Source organism: Phodopus roborovskii, unplaced genomic scaffold (assembly GCF_943737965.1).
Source record: "Phodopus roborovskii unplaced genomic scaffold, PHOROB, whole genome shotgun sequence".
Classification (NCBI taxonomy): Eukaryota; Metazoa; Chordata; class Mammalia; order Rodentia; family Cricetidae; genus Phodopus; species Phodopus roborovskii.
This window is the reverse complement of record NW_026126629.1, coordinates 6,205,123-6,225,052: the sequence shown is the minus strand read 5'-3', so window position 1 is coordinate 6,225,052 and position 19,930 is coordinate 6,205,123. Positions and strand designations below refer to the sequence as shown.

The following is a 19,930-nucleotide window of genomic DNA, read 5'->3' as shown; positions in this document are numbered from 1 at the left end:
ACCGGGCAAATCCTTACCTGGATAATAAATATCTACATCACAGTACAATAAAATTTCTTCTCTATAAAATTTAAATATGGATCAGTCTATCACTATCAAAAGAAACACAATGCTAATATTTCCACATTATTAAAATAACAGGAAATTATGAGCTTATTTTAGGACCTGATGCCATCGCCATTGGAAAGGATAAAGAGATTCACTTGTCTGTCACCTCTTATTTTGAGGAGGACCTGTGGTTTGGTTATTCACTTAAATTAAGTTCATGGAAAAGATTTAGTCTTACAAAATGCTGGCTACATCTCGAAAACCGTAAGACTGATTTCATAATTTATGACTCATGCAGCAAAAGGTCAATATGACATGGATAGGTTTGAGTCCCACAGAATGAAGATGTCTTACTGACAATGACATGCTCTGAAGAGGCCCAGCAGGTCGTGAGGCTGGGTTGGGGAGGGCTGAGTGTGAGATCAAGGCTTGGCGCCTGCAGGTTAACGTGAGAAGCGCACTGCAGAGCGAGCAGAGGCAGCCTGGCTCTCTGAGATTGCACTGGGATGGAGGTGACACTGGGACCACAGGAGGGGGATGCGCTGGGCTGAGGCCCTAACGCACAAGCGCATCACCGAGGGCTGAGGCTTATCACACTAGAAAAAGCTCAGAGGCAGCACATGGTGTTTTCAGCAGAATCTATAGAAGTCGGTCTTTTTTCTTCCAGTTTCTGGAAGTTCTGCACATTGACACTGAAGTACACTTGAGGGAGCAAACACGTATGCACACACGTGCACACACACACACACACACACACACACACACACACACACACACGTCTGTTGCATGTGCACAGCCCTCCCATCCATACATATGATTTGAAAGTGAGCATTCCAGCAGGATGGGCATGTTGTCCTTGACTGGAATGTCCCCTCCCCCTGACAGTGGGGCAGGTTTGAAGGTTTTCCCCCTATCACATCCACACTTGATTTGAAAGTCTGGACAAGAAAAGAAAAGAAAAAGATTGGGAGCCAATCGCTCACAATCTAGTTTCACAGAAAGAAGTTCCCAGAGGAGGGCATGACTTCAGTCATTCTGACTTCCTGGTGTTCCAGTTCCTTCCCACCAGAAGACTGAAGCTTGCATATCTTATTCAGTACGAATGCTCAGCCTTCAACATGCTTGCTAGAGCAGGGCCTGCCCCTTGAAGGTGAGCCTTTACAGGGCGAGGATCATGAGCTGGGGCTGGCTGGCTGGCCCAGGATTGGGCTAGTTTCCAGTGATAGCTAAAATCCCCTACAGGACTCTGAATGACCCTGATCTAAACCCTGCACTAACGCTGGAATCCTGGTGTCTGAGGTCCTTTGGACATGGCCAGAATCTGGAAACTTCCTCAGAACTCTGGTGTCCCAAAAGTCCATGCACCTGTACAGGACTCGCCTGCTGCCTTCCCTCTCTCCTTTTGGAAGGAGAACTTGCCTCTCAGCGAGCTTGTTTTGATTGCCTGGACAGAGGTTCTCCAGGAGAGCTGACAGAGGAAACAGATGTTTAATGAAGTTTGTGAGGGAGGAGGCTGCCTGAGAAAGTAAACCTTTGACAGATGTTTGATCATGAATCTATGGAGCTTCTTGCTTCTATTTTAATCTCTACACCAAGTCTACAGTGCCTTGTTGTTTCCTTTACCCGGGAAGTCTAAGTGCTTAGTGCACTTTTATGCCCTCTCCCTAGGCTACTTTCATGGGCTCTGGGGACTTCCAAGGCCATTTTGCCTTCCTCTGAGTCAATTCTCATTTTGAATAAAAGCCAAATACATTCTTTAATTGTGAATGGGCCTTGTTTTTTTGTCTGATAAAGCTACACCTTTGAATATGAAAGGAATCTTTGAAGAATCCCCCCTCCCCATCTTTACTGGAGAATCATACAACAGAGAAAATAAGAAGGACTTAAGGAGAATGACTTATTTACCCAGTAAGAAAATTGAAACTGTGAATTCCTAAACTGACCAGGCTGTAGGGCACAAATTAGAAGTCAGGTGCCTTGACTTCCAGGGAGGCCAAGGATGCTCCCCCCAAGCCTAATGAAAGCAAGTGAGTGTTCTCACTTTTCACAGTGACTTGCTCTCCTTTGCTTCTAGGTAACTCTTGCTGATATGGCTTGTGTTCCCCAATATTTCCAGGATAAGGCAGTGAAAGGCAGGCAAAGGGATAGTTCATATCTGCTCTGTCAGTGAAGAATGGGTACATTCAGTTGCATGGGTACATTCTTTACCTGTTTGCAGAGAAGTTGTCACTACTGCTTTCTCAGGAACATCTACTCTATGCTGGTCATTAGGGGTAGGGCTAGACAGCAAAGGTAACAGTGTGTTCTTATGTGTGGTCTGCAGTTGTTTTATGAGGACTATTTGCCAGTGTAATGATGTATAAGATACAGAAGAATTAGTGTTTAGAGACAGTCGAGCTGTTTAGTGCCAAAGAATATGGAAGGGAGGTGGAGGGTATTGGGGGGTGGGGGTGGGAGATATTTGTGAATCTGTATCCAAGACTGGGTAAAGCATCGTCCAGCCATGGCACAGCCTACACCCATGAGTAGTGCATTTGCTTTGAATCAGAATGTTCCTGCACTGAGATCTTTCCCAGGGATTTTTTCCAAACAAGATTAGAACTTCAACATGTGTCTCCCTCCCTGATTGGAAGATCTAACCCCTAGGGAAATGTCATCAGTTCAACTGACAACCTGGATAAAGACCTTTGTGAGCTGGGGAAAGGACTGGTCATAGGCCACCGGAGAGGGGCAGCACTCTGTAAACAGGCTTGAGCTTTGTGGGAATGGCTTATGAATCTATCCAAGCTGTGAAGACACCGTCCTGCTTGAGGTAATACCACTTGCATTTGGGAAGCTATGCTTGCAACATTGATGAAGATTTCCAAACTCTGTGGGCATGTCAAGTGAAAGACTTTCCCTGTGGCCTCAAACTAGTCAAATACCAGCATGACTTCGTCATACACTTGTCCAATGTGAAGTAAATCACAAGGTCACAAAAGGCCATGGAAAGGAAAGCTGATTTGTTATGGTGTGACTGTTCCCACACATTCCAAGTCATGATGCTTGGAGAATAGGGGTGCTGCTGAAAATACTGAGCTCCTGAGTAAGTAGCATCTGCTTCCAACCCTTACATGCCGAAAGCCACATGTGTGTTTGTGTGTGTGTGTGTGTGTGTGTGTGTGTGGGGATGGGAGGGCATGCTCTGCCAGCTTCGCCCTGCAAACATCAGAACTGGATCAAGATGACTGTGGTCTTGGTTTTAAGGCTTCTTTAGTCTTCTACAGTACCGTTTAGCTTGCTTGAGTTGCTGACCAGGGACAGATGGGAGCTGGTGATGGCTTGGTGCTGGTGAGATTAATGATTGTCCCCTACTCAATCTCCACTGTTGTAAACCCTCCAAAGCATTCACACTGACTGGAGAACAAAATGCAACAGTTACAAAGACCCACATTCAAGAGACAATTTCATCCCAGTCTATGCCATTGATGACCCACTGACCCCCTGATGATCCTACCCAACACAAAGAAACAAGGAAACCACAACAAAAAGAGCTAGAGGTGGAATGAAAGGACATCCAGTAGCGATGCAGGAATGACAAGAACCTGTCCAGTCCATTTAGTCTTCAAATACTTCCAAGAACAGAGGCGGGAAGAGCTCCGTGGGGCACTCCACCTTCATGTGGAGGAAACGGCTGGCATGGCAGGCTCCAATCATCCGCAGGTCTGTCACCTTCATCAGGAGTTTGGGCCAAAAGTGTGTCACATGGTGCTTTCGGTAATTGATATAGTGTTCAAAGGCCAACAGGAAACTGTCTTGGTATTTCTCGATTCTCTCAACACAGGCCAGCCCTGGGCGATCTGAGGGGAGGAAGAAGATGGATATAAGTTTAGAAGTGGAAGGAGGGAGCTTGTCTGATGCAGTTCCAGATCTGGGGACCTCACTGCTCCCAGAAATGGGGAGAATGCAGCATGGATGGTAGAATACCAGAGGCCAGTTGACAGTCGAGATGGGTAGATCTGGAGGGGTTGGGGGGGCAGTGTTGAAATGGGTAGCTCTGGAGGGGGTGGGGGGCAGTGTTGAAATGGGTAGCTTTGGAGGGGATGGGGTAGGGTGCTGAAATGGGTATCTCTGGAGGGGGTGGGGTGGGGTGCTGAAATGGGTAGCTCTGGAGGGGGTGGGGTGGGGTGCTGAAATGGGTATCTCTGGAGGGGGTGGGGTGGGGTGCTGAAATGGGTAGCTCTGGAGGGGGTGTGGTGGGGTGGGGTGCTGAAATGGGTAGCTCTGGAGGGGGGTGGTGCACTGCTGGGTAGATCTGGTATTCCAGAGGAAATGTCTTATTACACAGTAATACAATTCATTTTTCATAAACAGATGATAACCGTGAAAACAAATACATGGAGAAAAACTTATTAAATAATAAAAGTTCCTTCATTAAAGGCAAAGGTTCTTACTGAAGATTTTGTGCCCTTGAGCATTTCCTTGTTAAAAACAGGGGAGCAAGTATTGCAGAGGTGTTAAGATTAGACTCTCTCTCTGTCTCTCTCTCTGAGACTTACTTAGGGCACACAGTCAGAAGAAATAACTTTCTCCCCACGTAAATCAACATTATTAAAACGTGTCTTTGTACCAATAATGACTTAGCTAAAACTTGCTTTTATTCCCTCCATGACTGTATTTCCCACATACATACAATTTCTATTTTAAGGGGTCACTTTAGAGAGAGGCTGTATTACAAAGGCAGCCCATAGAGGGGCTCCAAATTTTATTTCTCTGAGTACTCTGTATTTCATGAAGGACTCAGGGAAAAGTGGCCACTGGTTATAGCCTGGATACCAGCTGTACACTGAGCTTTCTCCTGATGTATGCCAACTCTCATGAAACCACGCAGGTTCCTGTAGAATAAGTCTAGTAGCAATAATTCATGTTACGTGTAGAATCATATGAGGTAACACTGAATTTGCTGGATTCTAGTTGTTAAAAGGAAGGCACAGGGAAGGGGGTTACACAGGATGAGAACAGCAGATATTGGGAAAACGGAGTCCCCGGGAGTTCCTCCCAAGTCACCAAGAGAGCTCAGTGTACCATTCTGTCTGTATTTGAAAATTTCCACAAAAATAATTTGAAATATTATTGCTTTTAAAATACCTTCCATACCTAAATTGTATGTAGGGAATGAGTTTCTAGACAAGATTAAAAGTACTAGGCAAGCTTCAGCTCAATAAAGAAGAATTCTCAAGGTGTCTGTGACCCAGGATCTGTGGCTCTGTATTTAGCCACATATCCAATAAACAATTTTTGGAGTCTACTGAACACTGATTAGACACATCTATGACCTAAAGGATAACTAGACCAGAGCGAGCGATAGGAAAGTTAAGCAGATAGTGACAGAACAAAATGACAAGTACTAAGTAAATAAAGTTATATTCTGAAATGAAGAAGATAGCCTGAAGTAATTTTCTTTATTTCAAGACCAGCTAGCTTCTCTTAAATAATGCAGTGTGTTTTGCATTTATTTATTATGACATAAATAAAAACAGGATAGTGTCAGCTCTGTCATGACACCTTCACTTCTGGGAGCTAGAGTTTTGAGAGGCAATTGAGCTTGGTTAAAAATATGATGGCAGATTAAAGAGAGCATCATGTCCTCCCTGGTGGGGTGACTGGTGAGCTAGAATGTTGAGTGCTGGCTGGAGCTAGGACTCCTTGGTAAATGTTGCTGAAGGGATGCTGTGGGACTTAAGTCTGGTGAGCTTTTGCTTTCACATGCTTGAATTCCTCCCCCTTGGGACCCAGCACATAAGAAGTCTAAGTATTCTTGCAGAGGAAGGGCTGTTAGGAGAGGCCTCTATAGGTGTTCACGGCTCAGCTGCAGTTCTTTGTTTTGTTTTTCTCTGTAGCTTTCGAGCCTGCCTGGAAATCTCTGTGTAGACCAGGCTGGCCCTGAATTCCAGAGATCTGCCTGCCTCCTGTGTGCTGGGATAAAAGGTGTAGGCCGTCAACGGCTGGCACTTGGTTTTGGATTGGTGTGCTATACAGTAGGAGGAAACTAAGACTTGAGCCAGCATTCTACAGGGTGGTGCTGTCACTCATGTCCATACTTAGCATGGGTGAAGCCTGAGGCTGGAAAGGGTGGGTGAGTTCCTCTGTCCTAAGAGAGCCATTTCATAGGGTTTCCGTTGCTCCTCCCTCACTTCCCCTAGCTGACCTGGGCACCATGCCAAGATTTACACAGTGCCTTAGCTAACCTTCACAGTAATACATGAGGTAAATATTCTAATTTCAACTTTATTTAGAGATGTGCAAACACAGGGAGCTGGATGATAACATGCTGGTTGGGGCTTCATATGAAGTGGGTGGGTTTTGTGGGAGAGGCAAGGATATGAAGCTAGCTCTGTCAGAGTCCAATGCCACGGGAACACACACTGATATACCACAGCTATGACTGTTTCCATAAACAGGTTCAAAGAGCATTGGAGGGAGAGACCAGTGTGGACTCCAGGGGGTTTCAGGCCAGTCAGAATTATTCAGCATCAGATTCTAGCTACCCTGCACTCGGTTCCCTGTCTGTTGACCCCTCTAGTTTCTTGCTGAAGGAGATCCAGCTAAGACTCCAAAGCTAACTAATGGAATACAGACAACACCCATTAAATGATTTGCATTAGCACCAGACCCTTGAAGCGCTTTTCACACCCACTGACTCCATACACTCACCTGAAGACATCAGCAGGACGGCCTGAAGCAGGGCAACTTCCGTGTCATCCAGGTTGAAAGATGACAGAGACATGCCCAAGTCAAAGATGGCATCTGACACCACCCCAAGACCCCCCATTTTTAAGCTGGCCTCGTGTCACTGCCATTTCCCCGTTCAAGGTTAGAGTCTCGCTCTCTGGGTCGTAGCGCACAGCGGCTCGAAGGGACATGATCTCCATGCAGCAACCTTTGAGAAGGATGATCTGGTCTTCACACGGCAGCTGCAAAGAGGCGCACACATCAGCACAGAACAAGACCAGCGCTGGCCACTGTGTGGGCAGAGCAACTGTGACCTCTTTGACCTGAGCCTTCATTCTCTACCTGGGGGGAAGCTTACAACCATCTTCTAATGATTTGTTTTGAGACAGTCTCCTATGGGAGTGCTGGCTGACCTGGAGCTCACTAATCAGACTAACCAGCCCTCAAACTTGTGGCAATCCTCCTGCCTCTGCCTCCTGAATGCTGAGACTACATACAGGTATCTAACAGTATGCCCAGACTTCGACTATTTTTTTTTTTTTTAAATGTATATGGGTGTTTTTCTTGTACTTATGTCTGTGAACCGGAAGGGCCATTGGATCCCCTAGAACTAGAGGCATAGTTAATTGTGAGCTGTCAGGTGGGTGCTGGGAATTGCATCTGGGTCCTCTGGGAGAGAAGCTAGCTTTCTTAACTGCTGAGTCATCTCAGCAGCCAACCACCGCTTTAGAAACCCTAATCTCAGCAGTTTACATTTCTTTTACCACAGGTCTCCCGCGGTGTTACAGTCACACAGAGGCCTCTGTTAGTCACCCCTGTATTTGAGAGTTTGTACTGTAGTTCTTCTTGAAAGTGGCGCTGAGCGTGGTTCAGGCCTCATCTTTTTTGTTGTTGGGTAGTTCTGTAATATTCTGCCTGCTCTGCTCAGCTGGCAGCCATGCTGTTCTGTTTTTTTTTGAAAGAGATTTACTTCCAAGTATCTCAGGAGGAACAAAACTAGGAGGCTGAAGCCAGATGCGAGTGCCCAAGGCGGCCTGGAGATACACAAGCTTTGCTCATGGTCAAACCAGCAAACCAAGGGCAGAGGTAAGGCAGAATTCGGGTGTCCTGGTCGTGGCTCCCATGTTTCTAATCTTGGTGATAGGTACCAGAGTCGATGGACAAATAAGATCTTTCTGTTCAGATATCAGGTTATTTAAAGGTCATTGGGTCACCATGTCAAAATTAGATTTTATGACAAAAGGCTGATAAAACTTTATGGCAGAACTCAGTGTGGCAAAACAGTAAAAACAGAAATTTGTGTTTTGTTGGGGTTGGAGAGAAAGTTCAAGAAGAATTCAGTGTTGAATCATTTGAAAAGGTCTGAATAACTGTTACAACTTGGGTTTCATGCCAAGATCACACAGTCATTTTAGTTACACTTCACAGTAGTACAGGGAGGGACAGTCCAGTTTCATTCATGCGTGTAAAAAACAGGCACTCAAAGTGTACCATGCTAGTATGTGGGTGGCACAGGGATGTTTTGTAGACGAGGCTGGGATTTGAAACTAGCTCTATTCAAGGCCAACACACATTTCTCAATTCCTAAGCTATGATGAAATTTCTGTAACAATGAATATGCAAATTGAACTTAATGTCGAAGTTGTCCTTGTAACTGGTGCAGCTTCTTTCTGGAGATGGGAACTCTTGACTAGTCCAGTTATTTTCTGAAACTAAAAGCAATCCCACTGAGCTGTGTGGAAGACCCTGAGCAGTCCACACTCAGCCAGTCACAGTACCATTCAGCGTTAAAGTGCTTTTACTTCTCTACCAGAAAAGGGCATCGATGCCTATCAAGTCTATTATTGTTCTCAGAGACTTGCTTTTGTTTAGGTCCTGACTTGTACTCCTAATCGAATTCTTGGAGGTGGGAAGCCTGGGCTTGGTTACAGACAGCAGGGGGACAGGCTGGAGAGAACAAAGTGAATCCATTTCAGTTCCCCCACAATTCTTTGTGGGCTCCCCCAGAGCAGCCTGTGGGTCCTGCCTCAGTGTCTCCCAAGATCCCAGGTAATGCCCACACTACCTGCTGAGCCCACTCTTGAGAAGAACCATTCAGCAGTAATAGGAAATCTCCCTCCCCCCACATTCCTCTCATTCCTTCCTGTCCTCCATCTCTCCCTTCTTTTCTTCCTTTCTTATTTTGGAACAGGGTCTCACAGAGTCAAGTTGGGCTCAAACCCCCTATGTGGCTGATACTGAACTTGAGATATGGATGCTGGGATTACAGGTATGCACCACCACTCTGCCTAGTTTATGTGGTGCTGGGGGTGAACCCAGAACTAGGCTTGCACTCTACCAGAAAAGCTACATTCATCTCCACTCCCCAGCATTGCAAAATTTCTAATTAGATAAAGCCAGCTATTTTCTTTCCCATGTTATGGAGTCTGTGAACTTGGGCAGGTCAGCAAGCCTTTATAGATAAAGTGCCGAAGACTGGTTCAAACTCAGCTAAAAGAAGCACTAGCAAAGCATCATCAGTGGTTTAGAAACTGAGCCAGATGCCTTTTCCTCCAAGAGGTCTGCAGGATCCTGATGAGATCTGTAAGTATGTGGGCACACACCTCAGAGGCACAAGCCACAATGTTCTCACTGTGAGAACTTCCAAAAGCCACCTGACAGGCAGTCACAGTGGCCCTGAGTCTTCCTGTCTGCTTGGAAGATCATCTGGCTGATGGTAAGATGACACACTCCAGCAGGGGTTCTTATGAAGCAGCTCTGACACCAGTCCTCACAGAGCCCTGGTGTACTACCAGCCACTTTGGGGGTTGTCTGGATATTTGCAGAGTAAGAACCACAGGCAGAGTTCAAATGGCAGATGCATTAAACTGCCTCTGCCAATATCCCCACCTGAGATGTTCATTCCCTCTGTAAGGAGCTCAGGGCCCACAACATTCATCTTCTTCTTTTGGATTTCTGAGAGGAAAACATATAGTAGAGGCCTAGACAACCCCAAACACTTATAACATGCTGTAAAAATTCTTCTTTTTTGGAAAATTTGAGATGGAATTCTGATGGTGAAATATGTTATATTACTGTCAGGAACTTGGAAAGGTAAGCTTGCTACAGCCCTGGATTGGAAAGTTCCAAGCAGCTTTTTACCCATGCCATTGAATAAAGTGCATGTTGGTTGCTGTGAGTGGAGGTAGAGTCTTTTGTCTTTCCTTCTTTATAAATTATCTCAAACATCTCTTCAGTGATTCATACAGATTTTATATTAAAAAGTGAACACTAACATTTCTGGTGGTCATTGGAAGAGCACTTGCTGTGTGACTGGCAGGCTAGCTTCAAGTGGCCAACTTAAAATCAACAAAATTCCTTTGCCTTTATGACCTGTAGCCAACACACACACACCACACACACACACACACACCATACACACACACACACCACACACACACACACCACACATACACACCACACACACACACCACACACACACACACCACACATACACACCACACACACACACACACACACCCCCACACACACCACACACACACACACCACACACCCCCCCACACCCCCCACACACCACACACACACACACACACACACACACACACACACACACACACACCACACACACACACACACCACACACACACACCATACACACACACACACACCATACACACACACACACCACACACACACACCACACCCCCCCACACACCACACACACACACCACACACACACCCACACACACACCACACACACACACACCACACACACACACACACACACACACACACACACCACACACACACCACACCCCCCCCACACACACCACACACACACACACACACCACACACACACGCCACACACACACACACACACACACACACACACACACACACACACCACACACACACACCACCACACACACACCACACACACACACACACACACACACACACACACACACCACACACACACACACCACACACACACACACACACACACACACACACACACACACACACACACACACACACACACACACACACACACACACACACACACACACACACACCACACATACACACCACACACACACACACCATACACACACACACCACACACACACACACACCACACCCCCCCCCACACACACCACACACACACGCCACACACACACACACACCACACACACACACACACACACCACACACACACACACACACCACACACACACACCACACACACACACACCACACACACACACACACACACACACACACACACACCACACACCACACACACACACACACCACACACACACACACAGTGGCAGGGGAGGGGAAAGGGAAGGAAGAGGAAGGGAGAAAGAGAGAGAGAGGGAGGAAGGAAGAAAGGGAGGAAAGCCAAGAACAGAGGACCAGCCCAACAAATGAAAAGGGCAAGGGGCAGACTCAGTAAGAGCCAGGGCACACAGGTTCCTGGCAGACAGGCACACACACTGAGGACATTAAGAGGTGAAAGAACTCTCTGGTCCTTCATTTGCCTACCTGGGACTCACCCTTAGGAAAGGGTGCTGTTAGCCTGGCACAGTCATCAGAACATTCACCACGGCCAGTTTTATTAGTGAAAAAGGGAAACGGATGGAAGGCCCAATGAGAATGAGACCAGAAGATGTTGGGGCAGATTCTTGGAATGCCATGTGGCCATCAAATTCACCTTGAGAAAGGATTTTTGAATGATACCCTGCCATTGAGAAGAACCTGGTACCCTGGGCTGAGGGGCTCTCAGCATTTCTAATTCTTGGTGTTTGTTATGGGGTTCGGTATGTTTATGAGATGAATCCTTATAGTTAGGCCCATTTCTCTAATAAAATGCTAAAGAACAGTTTTATAAGCAGAACGTAGGGCTTGGTGTATTAGCAAATTTATATTTCGTGTGTGTACGTATGTCTGCATGTTTAAGTGGTGTGGGGGGTGTGTGTGTGCATGTGTAAGTGTGTGTGTGTGTGCATGTGTAAGTGGTGTGGGGTATGTGTGTATGTATGTGTGCATGTGTAAGTGGTGTGGTGTGTGTGTGTATGTGTGTGTGCATGTCTAAGTGGTGTGCGTGTACATGTGTAAGTATGTGTATAGCAGATCAACATTTGTTCCCAACTGTTGGCAGGGCTACTTTGTGGCGGTGGATGATCACTGTTAACTTTATCTGTAAATGTGACACAGTCACCTGAAGAGACTCAACTGAGTCTCCATTCCTATCAGGTTGCTTTGTGGGTATGCCTATGAGGGATGGCCTTGATTTTTAATGGATGAAGGAGGGCCCAGCCCATTGTGGGCAGCACTGTTCCCCAGGCAGGTGGTCCTGGCCTGTGAGAAGCTGGTTAAATATGAGCCAGTGAGTGAAACAGTAAGCAGTGTCCCTTCATGGTTCCCAGCCTCAAGTTCCTCCCCAGACTTTCCCCAAGTGTAAGTCAAATAATCCCTTTCTTCCTCCAACTTTCTTTTGATCATGTTCACCATAGCAACAGAAAGGAAACTAGAACAGGTACTATTTTATTTCCTTGTCTGGGATGCTCATAAATGTTAATTTAAAAATGTCCAAGGTCAGAAGGTGACAAATGCTTTTGCCTTCTCAGTTCCTACCCTCAGCCACTGCTCTGGCCTTCTGCTCTGGCTACGATGGAAAGACACCACTACAAGTCTCATCATAAGGGTGATGTGACTCAAGCCAGAAGACACCAACACACATGGTTAGGGTTCTTGTCTACACCCTGCAGTGGTTCTGTTTTCATCTGCTGCAAGGTGGGGCTGTCAAAATGAGGCAGGAAGTGAGCTGAGATGGGGAAGGAGACGAGCTAAATGAGGGAGGAAGTGTCTCTGAGGAAAAGCATGGCTCTGCTGGTTGTGTTTCCCAGGCCTCAGAGGGGCAAGTGAATGAGCTTGTGGGAAAGAGGGAAACTCTACAGAGACAGTGAGAGTCTTTCACTGCATAGCCAGCTCTATGGAATATTCTGTAGAAGTGGTATTGATGTAAGTTCACACCATGGCAACCTACTTGATAAGCAAATTGTCTCTCTCTCTCAATGACAGCTGAAGAGAGAAGGCATAATTGGAGCACTGGCCTTTCTTTTCTTTTGACAGTGCTGGGGACAGACCCTAGGTCATGCATGCGCTCCACCACTGAACTGCAGCCCCGCAGGCATCCTCAGTTTACACGGACTGTGCCCCCCCCCCCGTGACGTTCTGCTGATTACTGTTAGACAATACCCTGCACACTAGATAATCAATGGAACAATCGTGAAAAGTGGCCCAGAAAGAAGAGCCATTTCCTCACCTCACAAAACATGGGCAACTTTTTGGCAAAATCCACCACTCTGGTGATTGCTGGTGTGATGATTTTTGTAAAATGGCTGAAGGCTTCCAGGTCAACCTTGCCACCTTCTGGGGCATTCACGATGGGTGCTTGTCCAATGTCTTCTGGCTGTGGAGGAGAAGGGAGAACAATTTCAGCAAAGCTGAAGAAACCTTGGTTTAGCACAGCCCTCATATGGCAGGGAAACAAGACCTGTCACTTCTGGTTGCCCCTGTGTGTTGACAAAGTGAATAAAATTCACATTATTTATGTCTTTGAGCAAATGTGTATGCCTTGGCCATTATTTTAATGGGCTACCAGGGATAATGTTCACAGGCTTGTTGAGGGAGAAAGTGAAGCGAGTGGGGAGGGAGGGGGGACAGAGAGGAAGAGGTTGAGGAGGAGGGAAGGCGGATAGTGGGTTGTGCTGGCACCCAAGGGGTCATGCTCAGGTCTGATGGTGGGAATTCCAGGTCACTGGGATGGCACATTCAGAACACCATGTTCCCTGGGGGTTGTAAAGTGAGCACAGGGAGAACAGTAATGGTGGCACACAATTGGTGAACCCCAATAAAAACTCCAGGGTTCACATTCTTGCTTCTGACTCAGTGCCTAGAGCTCAAGTCCCTTCAAAGCTCTTGGGTCTCTTGGACTGCAGTTTGAGGTGTTTTCAGCTAATCACTGAGGCGGAGTATCTCTCAGCCCACTGTAGGGAGATTGAGCTGTACAAGCTGGGCAAACCTTATGGCACGGTGGGACATTTGCTATCTGTAATGTCCCCAGAGTTCTGCTATGTTGTTTACTTGCTCAGAGACAATCCGTGGCTGAGCTTCTCAGAGGGGACAGTGGCGTGGCTGTCACTTGCGGATGCTCTCAGGCCCTCCCTGGACCTGATTGTTCAGAATCAGTTTCAGGCTGGCCCCAGGTGACTTGTGCATGGTAGATTTCCCTACATCCACAAGCCACCCAGGTCCTCGTGTGCATTCTGTCACCTCTCCTAAGGTATCTTGTGCTGTCTCTGTACTTTTTATGAGGACAAGCTTCCCCCCCACCCCCCATTGGCCTCTCTTGTCTTTGTGACACTAATAACCACCATTTATGTGTGGCCTAACAGCACACCGATGCCAGCCTCCACTTCTCTATCCCATGTGGCTCACAGAAGTTTAGGCCTTGAGAAAAGCCCAGGAGCAGGCAAGGGAAACAGCTCTGTAACACCTGTCCATCTTCTGATGCTGGGAAACTGATGGGCTATCCAGCATCCTCCAGCTCAGAGACAGATGGCTGCGGGACAGTGGGCCATCTTTGTCTAATGTTACACTGAATAGATGCAAACAAGACTTGGTTTCTCCGAGACACCAAGTGGTGGGAGTAGGGAGTAGGTGGCAATGAGTGGAACAGGGTTACCCTTCCCTGTTTGTGGAGTAGTCACAACAACGCCCTCTGCTCACTGCAGGACTCTGGAGTATTCACAACAACAGGGCCCTCTGATCATGGCAGTACTCTGGAGTATTCACAACAGTGCCCCCTGCTCATGGCAGGACTCTGTGGCTCCATACATCACTGTGCTCCAGTTTTCTGGACCTCGCCCCTCATGTCTAGACCCAGAGCCAGCTGGACTAATGGATGTCTTTCTATGGAGGTTATGGGATGTGCTGTTGCTGGTCGTCTGGGCCCCTGTGAGGATGCCAGGCAGCTGGTCTGACAAGCTTGTGAAGAAAACAGGGAGGCAAAAGCAGCCTCCCGATCAGGGCAAGAAGGGACTATCCAAGCCAACAAGATGAACGAGCAAGTTCAGCTTGAGACACTGCAGCAGCCATCTTTACCCTCATATCCTGTTACTGGTCACATCTCACAGGGCAGTAAATCACTCTTATCCTTAAGCTGCCAGTATCTCAGGAGTCACAGGGGCAGCCAGTCCTTGCAAGCCTGGGGAAGGGTTCTGAGAATGTGCGTGTTCACTGAAAATGTGGGCACTTTGAAATTTTCTATAGGTCCATCTGCGTGTGTGTGTGTGTGTGTGTGATGGGAGATGCCATTCTGTATATGTTTCTCATACTGGTTAATGAATAAAGCACTGTTGGCCAATAGGAAAGGAAGATAGGAGGGACTAGGAGATGAGGAGGAAAGAGGAAGTAGGAGGGGTCAAGATGGAGAGTCTGGAGAGAACAGAACCGCCATTCCTCCGCTCTTGGTAAGACCACGTGGAAATACATAGAAATGGGTTAATAATTAAGATAGAGCTAGCCGATAAGAAACTAGTAACTGGCCAACAGGATTATATCATATACAGAGTCTCTTTGTGTTATTTGTGGCTGGCATGGCGGCGGGACAAGACTCGGAGGCGGGTCAAGACTCGGCGGCTGGCAGAAAAAAAACCTTACTCCTTACATGTGTGTCTTTCATTTGATTGTTTTGGTGGTAGCAAATGGATGGAGTCTGGGTTATGTCATATTTTCATAGTGAGTGGCAATATTCTGTAATAACCAATGGCGTGGACTTTCTGAACACAGATGGGATAGATACAATTCCTGTCCTACTTTCTGTCATTGCCTGAGCTGTCCTATTTTGAAGGCCACTGTTCCCTGCATCTTGAGAATCTTGTTGGCTTGGATAATCCCTTCTTGCCCTGATCAGGAGGCTGCTTTTGCCTCCCTGTTTTCTTCACAAGCTTGTCAGAAGACCAGCTGCTAAAATGAGCATGGCCACATAGTAACTTGGTAGGAAACTCTTGAGTTAAAAGTACTGATATTATATATATATATATATATACATACACACACACACACACATACACAAACACACACACATATATATACATACACACATATACATATATATACATACATGTGGGAACATCACAAAAACAATATATTTTTGTATATATGTGTGTGTGTGCACATATGCATTGGTATATATCATGTACATATGTGCACATGTAGTAGTCAGATGTTGATGCCAGATATCTTCTTCAGTTTCTTTCTAGATGGTGATGATTATGATGAGGAATTTTAATTTATTTTTAAAATGTATTTATTTTTATTTCATGTTTGTGGATGTTTTTGTCTGCAGGTATATTTGCACCATGTGTATTCCTAGTGCCTGCAGAAGCCAAAATAAGGTATTGGATCCCCTGGAACTGGAGTTACAGATGGTTTTGAGCCACTGTATGAGTGCTGGGAATTGAATCTAGACCCTCAAACTTCCATCGGATAGGACTAATCTGACTGTACTGAAGTGGTCAGCGCCGTGTCCTTGACAATGCTGCCATCCACTAGTTTTCAATCCATTTGTGGGTAGAAAAGCAACGGGATCATTTCCTGGGACCAGTGATTTGAAGGAAGGAGGACAATTATGCAAGGGAATATGGCAACAATAAAACTATAGCCCAGATGGAACAGCTTTTCTGTTGGGAAACAAACATCAGAGTGGAAAAAAGCATTCTATTGTAGCATCAAGGTTTATTTCCATAATGGATCTCAGGTACTAAGGAAAAAGAAAAAGAATCTGGGAAGGAGGTGAGTTGCCATCTGGTATTTGCAAATGCCCATGTGAATTCCCTGGGCTGTTTTCACCCATAAGGACTGGATTCTTCTTGATTCTGCTTGATACCTTGTTATGACTAGGGCCTTGGGTACCAAGAAATAGGTTTGACCCTACATCCAGTATGCATTTGTGCTCCAATACCAAACTCCAGCACCAGTGATCACTCTGGCTTGCATCTACCTGCTTTGACTCTGGACCTGCCAGCTGCCTTAGTTTACACATAGGGCATTCCAACAGTAACACCGACTACTGTTCTCTGTGCCCTAAATGGACCACCTGGCTCAGCACATCTGACCTTACCACAAATTGCCCTTGTCTTTTCTACTGCAGCCTTCTGTCTGGATCTTTCCTTACCCTGAAGCTCCAACTTGAATCTCTCATCTCTGTCTACTGTAAACCCCAACTCAAATCCTGTCTGCTCCTAGACATCTTATTAGATAAACTCATTTGAAATGATGCTGACCTCCTTTGCACACTCCTGGTGGCCAGTGGGTATCACTATCCTGGCACTGAATATCTATTACTCTTATTTTTCATAGTTATCTAGGCACTCATCAAAGGACTAAGCCTTTGTGTTTTTGCTTGCTGTGTATCAGGCCTTTGCCTGAAGGGGGGCAGATAGTATACGTGTTTGTATATTTACTTGCCAGCACATCTGAAGTAAATGCTATGAGCTAGATCTCACTCTAAATGCTGCAATTGCAGAAGTGAACAAAGTCTCACAAGGTAAGTTGCATTGTAGTGAGGGGAGATGGAGGATAGGCAAGAAAAATAAATTCCCGGAAGAACTGCAGTTAGTGATAAGCCTGGAGGTGGTGTTAGTCCATCAAGGCCAGGAGATGGGTGGTACCAAGGTCTGGCTGAGAAGCACACTGGTCAGCCCTTTGACCTGAAGAATAGCAAGGTGACCAGCTATGTTCTAGCTATGTTCCTACCGCCATGCTTTCTTGGCCATTGTGCTGGCTAGTTTTTATGTCAACTTGGGAACAAGCTGGGAAAGAAGGGAATCTCAACTGAGAAAATGCCCCATAAGATTTGGCAAGGCATTTTTCTAGGCAATGATTGATGGAAGAGGGTCCAGCCCATTGTGGGTGGGGCCATCCCTGGGTTCTAATAAGAAAGCAGGCTGAGCAAGCCATGAGGAGAAAGCCAGTAACCAGCACTCCTCCATGGCCTCTGCATTAGCTCCTGCCTCCAAGTTCCTGTTCTGTGTGAGTCCCTTCCCTGACTTCCCTCAGAGATGGACTATTACCTGTAAGTGTAAGCTCAAATAAACCCTTCACACCCACAGGTTGCCTTGGTCATGGTGTTTTGTCACAGCAATAGTAACCCTAGCTAGGATGGCCACAATGAACTAGTCTCCTCAAACTGGAAGGCAAAGTAAGCCTTCCTTCCTTGAAGCTGCTCATTGTCAGGGATTTGTCAGAACCATGAGAAGAGTAATTAATATACCAGTGCAAAATTCAGAGGACAGAGGAGCGATCCAGAGGGAAGGAGTCCAGCAGAGACGCATCACACTAGACCCCATGGACCACAGGAGAAGAGAAACATCTACATACAAAACAACGCTTAATGAAGGCCTACAAACAGAACAGAGGCCCGATGAGATGTCTGGCTATTGCGCTGGAGAAGGGCTGAGCCAGAAGGGAGAAGCTGAGGTGGGCTGCACTATGGGCTTGCAGTAAAGCAGACAGAAGTGAGGCACTTAGGAAGATGCGCGGGATGCAGATTTGGAAACCCACAGTGGCCTGGCTCCTCTGGGCAGTGGAGGCAGAGAGGTACAGAAAAGGGGTTCAGGTGTGTGTGTGCAGGCATCTGTCTCTGCTCAGCACTGGGGAGGATGGGGTTACACAGAACTCGGCCAGCTGGCTCTCCACGTTGAGGTTTCCTTAGCATTGTTCGAGGTAAGTAGGAGATGTGGCCAGTTGGCCTTGTTTCAATGGCTGGCTGGAAGCCAAGGACATCTCAGCTTAGCTTAGCAGCTCTCTGGCACTGGCAGAGCGGGACTCTCTATTTGTTCACCAGGTGTCTGCTCACACCATTACAAAGCCATGGAGAAGGACACTGACACTCAGGGCCTTGGGGCCTTGGATGTGTCTCCAGGCCTATACTTCTGGGAATGAATGGGATAAGATGGTGAGGGTGGAGAGCTGTGGGGATGACACATGGAACACGAGATGCCAGGCACCACTGTACTGTTTACAGCGATCAGTTTTACACCATTCGAGATAGTCACAAAGCAAATAAACTGCAGGCGAGTGTGTGAGTGTGTGATAAGCTTCCTCAAGGTCACCCAATTAGGGAAGGGTTAGACCTGTGCTCTTTGGTTCCAGGTCAGTTTCCCACACAGCTAGCTAGGCTCTCCTGCCCGCTTCTGAAATGAGAATGATTTGGGGTGGTACAGTGTGCTTGTCCCCTGATCTGACCACACAGACGTATCTGACACTCCAGGCTGGGCCCTCTGACACTGTACAGTTGAGAATGTGGACACTAGGCAGTGATACAGCTCGGGGGTGGGGTGGGGACCAGGGCAGGTCTGCCATGACTCTAGAGGTCACATTTCACTCTTGTACAGAAAGTCTGGCAGCTGCGCCTCTCCGGTGAGCCAGAGAGGAGAATAGTGGCACAGGGTCACTAGATGACGCCGGCAGTGTGCACAGCAGGCTGTAGAGGGTGTGGGTTTTGTGCCAGAGTCTTCCTGCCACTGAGAGGGTAGAAACAAGGCTCCCTCCTCAGCCCACTTCTGCTTTTCACAACAGTGTCTTCACTGTTGAAAACATTTCTGTAACCTCGGAGATTGAAGAAAAGCTTGAAAACATGATTTAAATGCATTTGGGTGGGGTTTGACAGCATGGTTTTAGGTTCATTATGAAACGGCATGGATTTTACAAAAGTTCCTCATTTGCCAAACACTCTTATTTTCTCAGATGGAAATAAATCTGAAAACCAGATCAACCCACCATCTCTTTTTCTGACTTGGATGGAACCTGTCCTCAGGGGGCAAACGAAGAAGCATTTCCTTCTGGGGATCGGACACTCATTCCCAGTTAAGTGAATAGTGCGGCTTCCATGACAGCATATGGTTCTCAATCCCTCATGGCTACCGTGCTACCAAGGCCGCAAGCCTCTTCACATCCCTTCCCAGAACAAAGTGGAGTGTCAGCACATAGAAACCATTGCAATAGTACACAGTACTCTAAACACAAAGAGGACACAGCAGCCGTTCAGGAAATGTAAACCTGAGAATGTCCTTCTGGCCATGGCAAGAACATGGA

The 19,930-nt window shown here is 46.7% G+C and overlaps 1 protein-coding gene across 1 annotated transcript in view; it reads right to left on the bottom strand.

The window, feature by feature from the left end:
- Positions 1 to 3,460: 3,460 nt before the first annotated feature.
- Thrb (thyroid hormone receptor beta) overlaps positions 3,461 to 19,930 on the bottom strand; it is a 183,054-nt gene continuing 166,584 nt past the window's right edge. Inside the window, 4 exon segments of the mRNA XM_051206818.1 lie at positions 3,461 to 3,887; positions 6,742 to 6,856; positions 6,858 to 7,001; positions 13,095 to 13,241. Coding sequence (XP_051062775.1) covers positions 3,646 to 3,887; positions 6,742 to 6,856; positions 6,858 to 7,001; positions 13,095 to 13,241 — 648 coding nt within the window. The 3' untranslated portion in view covers positions 3,461 to 3,645.